The sequence below is a fragment of the Melopsittacus undulatus genome, chromosome 2 (assembly GCF_012275295.1).
Source record: "Melopsittacus undulatus isolate bMelUnd1 chromosome 2, bMelUnd1.mat.Z, whole genome shotgun sequence".
In the NCBI taxonomy this organism is placed as follows: domain Eukaryota; kingdom Metazoa; phylum Chordata; class Aves; order Psittaciformes; family Psittaculidae; genus Melopsittacus; species Melopsittacus undulatus.
The window spans coordinates 52,143,005-52,148,459 of record NC_047528.1 but is presented as its reverse complement, the minus strand read 5'-3'; the positions used below and the strand labels follow the sequence as shown (position 1 = coordinate 52,148,459).

General features: G+C 40.1%; 1 protein-coding gene across 1 annotated transcript; it reads left to right on the top strand.

The window, feature by feature from the left end:
- Positions 1-358: 358 nt before the first annotated feature.
- On the top strand, positions 359-3,497 carry LOC101874961 (2-oxoglutarate receptor 1-like). Its single transcript, XM_005142076.3, has 3 exons — positions 359-527; positions 2,167-2,230; positions 2,483-3,497. The coding sequence occupies exon 3, from the start codon at positions 2,505-2,507 to the stop codon at positions 3,495-3,497; it is 993 nt and encodes a 330-aa protein (XP_005142133.2). The 5' UTR covers positions 359-527; positions 2,167-2,230; positions 2,483-2,504.
- The last annotated feature ends 1,958 nt before the right edge of the window (positions 3,498-5,455 follow it).

The following is a 5,455-nucleotide window of genomic DNA, read 5'->3' as shown; positions in this document are numbered from 1 at the left end:
ACTTCGTTAGAAGTTTGGTTTTAATGAAGGCAGTATATCAGAACATTTTTTCACCTGATCTTGAAATGGCAACATGCCTGATTCACTTTGGTGATCAGGTTCCACTTCACAGGAAATGGAGAGCAAATTTAATTTTCTCTTTTATAAACACATGCACACATACACAGTAATTTAAATGTGATCTCCTGCGATTTGAATACTACAGGTCTAGCTCAGCACCCAGAACTGCTGCCAGCAAAGTGCAATCTGCTCACTGAAGGAAAGACAGCATGAATGACAGAGGGCAAAAGGGATCTCGTCCAGCCACCTAGATCTAAGAGCTGACACCTGAGCCACTAACTGAGGTTTTCTACCAGTCTCCTAATTTACGGCCACATGGAGTCTTAGTCTGCAGGGAGTGAATGTATATGGCTGCATAGCCATATAAAAAACCTGCTTCTCTGCAAAGAAGACATAAATACATTTCATTTGTAGTACTCTTTGCTCAAAGCAATATCAAAGGGAGAACCAGAATTGCATGTTCTCAGGTAAGCAATATTTCTCCATTTTCAGTTTGGAGGGTCCAAGATTTCAGTAGAGAACTGATCATCAGTACAAGAAACCTAAACAGGATGAATCAGATACTCTAGACTTTTTTTCTAACTTTACTTGAAATATACCAGTGAGAGGCATAAAAATGGATGACAGCAGTATCACCAAAGAGCAGAAAAGCAGAAAAGAGTGAAAACTTATGAATGTTGCTAGATTTTGTGAATGTGAATCTGGATTTGTTTAAAACAAGCTTCATGTCCTTTATGTAATGCATCTTTAACTGTAAAGCCGCTACACCAGAGCTAATAGTTGTGTTAAAAAGCATCAGTGTTTTAACAGGATTACAGGCAGACTGTTCAAATTTCTCTCTGAAGTGTTTGCGAGTAGCAAAGTGATACCCATCTTTCTGACTGGTTATGAGCAAATAATTCCTGTTGTCCCCCAGCTTTCATGATCGGCTTTGTCAAGGAAAATTTGTCATTTCTAGCAGACATTGGGATAATGAAGAAATATCCATATAGGTAATATGCTAAATGCTCTTAACAGAATCACATAAAAAAATGAATTCTATACACAGTTTCCAGAACTGCAATAAGGTAGAATTGTGTCTTTTTGTTGTTTTGTTTTCTTTTGTTTTGTTTCGGCTTTTCTAATGTGATGACTTCATCTGGATGTTCCATATAACACTGACTGAGTTTAAAGACTGTGTTTCTGGCACAAAAAAGGGGATTTGGTGTTGATAGTACCCTGTCTAGCACTTTATGAAGTCACTGAAAAATATTTTCTCACATGGAATTGTTTAGGATCTGAAGAAGTAGTGCTCACCTGAGATGTTGAAGACATACAGTGGCATGTCTCATGCCTCACTTGAGGCATCCGGGTCTGAACCAGTCACCTCAGGCTGCTTTTGTCATCAGTGGAAAGAAATAGGTATGCCTCCAAAAGAGTAAATAATTTTTCATAGAAACCCCACATATGGGAAGATATTTTATGTCCTGGAGGAACCTACCTCTCTCCCTTGATGATGAAGGGGGGCTTTAAAGAGGGGCTTAGGATGACTGGCTTCACTTTAAGCATCTAACTTTCTGATATCTGAAGTTATATAAAATGATTTTCATCCTTGGTTACCATTATTTCAGGTTAAAGCACTACCAAAAAAGGTTATGCCTTGAACTCACTGTGAATAGATTCAAATTGGCTATGGTAAATAAGAAACCATTTCAGAGACAAGTCTATCTAGCTCCAATTCACACAGAATGGGAAACAAAATCAGTGCTTTCACTCAATATCCGTGCTTTCCATCTTCACTCTGTACTTTGAGTAGCAGTATTTAAAAGCTTAGCTGGACCTTATTTTTCATGTTTTTAATAGCTTTGTACTCTGATGACTCCAAGAGAGCAACCTCATGGAATGAGGCATGATTGTCAGGTTATTGGAACATCAGGTCCTGAGATCTGTATTTGAACCTGCCATCTTTTGGTTTTCATGAAACAAGAACAGCATCTCTGGTTTCATGAGCACAAAAAACTGATTATCTCAGATTAATGTAGATAAGATATGGGTACAGTTCTACTACTGTCTAAAAAGCTAAGACTAATCCATAGTTTTGCAAAATTTTGCCCAAACTCTCTCTAGGTCTACAAATACGTGCTTTCTACTCCTGCAGATTTCCAGATAAGCAGTAACTGTCTTCTTCAAGGTAGGAGTTTAAATAAATCAAGAGAAAAATTAATAATTATCAAAATAAAAAATAAAGGAGAGAGGAGGGTCAAGTTAAACGTTTCATTGGGGTTACCTAGGTCAGACCTGGGAATGTTGGCAAATCCCCATTTCTTTCCTCTATTATGCCTTGTCAAACATAGGACTTTTACCCCAGCAGCAAAGGATGTAATTGAATGCATTTGTCCCAACAAATCAATTAAAACTAAACACCTGATTTTTTTTTGTAAAGCTTTAAGAAGATCTCTGCAAACATGGCATCTGAACACACAAGCAATTTTACTTCTCAACCAGGCCACACAGACCCATTTACAACCTGCAAGAATGAAGATTTCTCACAGGGGAAATACTATCTCACTGTCTTTTACAGCCTAATCTTTGTGCTGTGCTTCCCAGCAAACATTGTGACAATTTTTGTTTACTTTGCCAAGATGAGGCCCTGGAAAAGCAGCACCATCATTATGTTCAACCTGGCTGTCACTGACCTATTATATTTAGCCACGCTTCCTTTCATTATACACTACTCTGTTAATGGAAATAACTGGATTTTTGGAGACTTCATGTGCAAGTTTATTCACTTTGCTTTCAACTTCAACATGTACAGTGGTATTATCTTCCTTAGCTGCTTCAGCGTCTTACGCTTTTTCGTAGTTGTCTACCCAATTAAATTCTTTTTTGTTAAAAAACGGAGATGGGCAGTGGTGGCTTCTGTAGTTGTTTGGATGATTTCCCTAGCCACCATCAGCCCCTTGGGCATCCTGATTGCCACAAGGCATACACAGAACAAGACAACCTGTCCTGACCTGTCTGCTGCTGTGGATCTTGAAACTAGTCGGTGGTATAACTGGCTGCTGATGGTGTTTGTCTTCCTATTGCCCTTGCTTACTGTGACTGTGTGCTACACGCTCATTATTTACACCTTAACCACTGGGCCCCACACACAGGCTTGCTACAAACAGAAGGCTCGCAGACTTGCCATTGTCATCTTGGTGCTCTTCTATGCGTGCTTCCTCCCCTTCCACATCTTTCGAGGAATTCGCCTGGAGATCCGAGCACGACCGGTTAGCTGCCACTTGAATAACTTGATCTGTAATATTTATAATATTGTTAAACCTTTAGCAGCATTAAATACCATTGCAAACTTAGTGTTCTATGTAGTGACAGTAGACAGCTTCCAGAAAGCAGTCCTCTCCCTCTTCAAGTTATTGAGAAACAGGTACTTGAAGTGGAAGAGATTGATGCCATAAAAGTTACAGAGGAAGTGTCCAAATCTGCCCTCAACTAGCCAGGTACAACCTCCCTGCCATCAGGGTACTCAGATTAACCCTTCCAATGCCAAAGGAGAGTTAATCTGTTCTGTGTTTTGAGTTACAAATTGGTCATCAAAGAGAAAACTTATAAAATAAAAAGCTTTAAATAAAATACTAAAAAATTAAATGTGAAGCTTCTCAGAACTTTTTCTGCATTTGCTTCCTGAATCCTTGATGTCTCTTTTGGAGAATGCACAATAGTTCTAGAAAAAATATTGGCTTATTTGTGGCTGATACAGATTCAGGGTGGGAGTAATTTAATTTAATTTTAGAAATTTAGAAGGTAAGTGTCTAGTCTAAGTCTAAGCTGGGTGCTTGCCTTTGACTCGTTTCCTAAGCAATGGAGATGGATAATCTATGACTCTATGATTCTATAAGACCCTTCAGAGTTCATCACACTTGTCTTAGATCTGTGGGAGGTTCATCTCACCTCCCTGGAGACATTCTCAGGGTAGGTGTATGCATGTAAGCTAATCACCCCATCCTCCTTGTACAATTTCCCAATATAGCTGAGAGAAACAAGCAGGTTTAGAGTGTGATTCACCTAATTATGCTTCATGCCTACATTTGGACAAGACGACTCATGCCATAGAAGTGCCTTTTTCTCTCCATGGACCATAAAAGGTAAGTAGATCAGACATGGATGCAAATGTTCATGCCTGTTACATGGCTGAGGCCCAGCTCGAGTACAGAGTGCAATGCAACACTCTCCAAAGGTGGCTAAAAGAGGGGCTTACATAATAAGACCTTGTTAAGCGTTTCCAGCCATCACCTAAAGATTAATTGTACAATAATACAAGACTAATACAAGGTACAAGACTACAAACCCTACTATAAGGGTTTTTCCATATGACTAGCTGTGATTTCTGGATTAATTATACTCCAGAGGTGAGAAGTGAATGAATTCATATATGTGCCATATCCACAGAATCATAGAATAGTTTGGGTGGGAAGGAAACTTCAAAGGTCATCTGGTCCAATCCCCCTGCAATGAGCAGGGACATCTGCAACTGTTCCAGGTTGTTCAAAGCCCCATCCAGCCTGACCTCGAAGGTTACCTTGGGTGGTGCACCTACCACATCTCAGGGCAACCTGCTCCAGTGTTTCACTATTCTCATTGTAAAAAATTCTTCCATATATCTAGTCTGAATCAACTTTCTTTTAATTTGAAACCATTACCCCTTGTTCTATCACAACAGGTCCTCCTGTATCTCTATTTTTCTTATAAGACCCTTTCAGTACTGAAAGGCCACAACCAGGCCCCTGGAGCCTTCTCTTCTTCAGGCTGAACAACCGCAGCTCCCTCAGCCTTTCCCCACAGAAGAGGTGCTTCTGTGAGTAAAACACAGACATGGACCTGTTGGAGCATCCTTTTACTGAGGACTCCAGAGCTGGATGCAGTACTGCAGGTGGGGTCTCACCAGAGCAGAGCAGAGGGCAGAATCACCTCCCTTGACCTACTGGTCACACTTTTTTTATGCAGCCCAAGATATAGTTGACTTTCTGGGTATGAGTGTAAATTGTTGCGTCATGTCCGCTATTTCATCCACCAGTGCTGCCAAGTCCTTTTCTGCAATCCACAGACAATACAAAGTCTTATTTTGCCTGTTTCTTTATTCATTGAAGCTCTATGTGGTCACACCAGGTGAGGAACAGCTCTGGATAATAACACATCTGATGGGCAATATGGGCTGTCTCACAGGAAAAAATAATAGACTTGTAGGAAAATATGAGTCTGGTATTTGCAGATCGTGTCTAGAGAGGTTCCAGGTCCCAGCTGAGGTATCCCAGCCAGCAGCAGTACTAAACTATGAGCAACATAGTGTTCAGATTCCAAAAGTACGGCCACAGAGTGAACCCTACAAATACACTTTTATAACAGCCTTATTTCATTA

Bases quoted from the DNA above. Each gene is read 5' to 3' on its own strand.
- LOC101874961 (XM_005142076.3), top strand. From the start codon at position 2,505: ATGGCATCTGAACACACAAGCAATTTTACTTCTCAACCAGGCCACACA.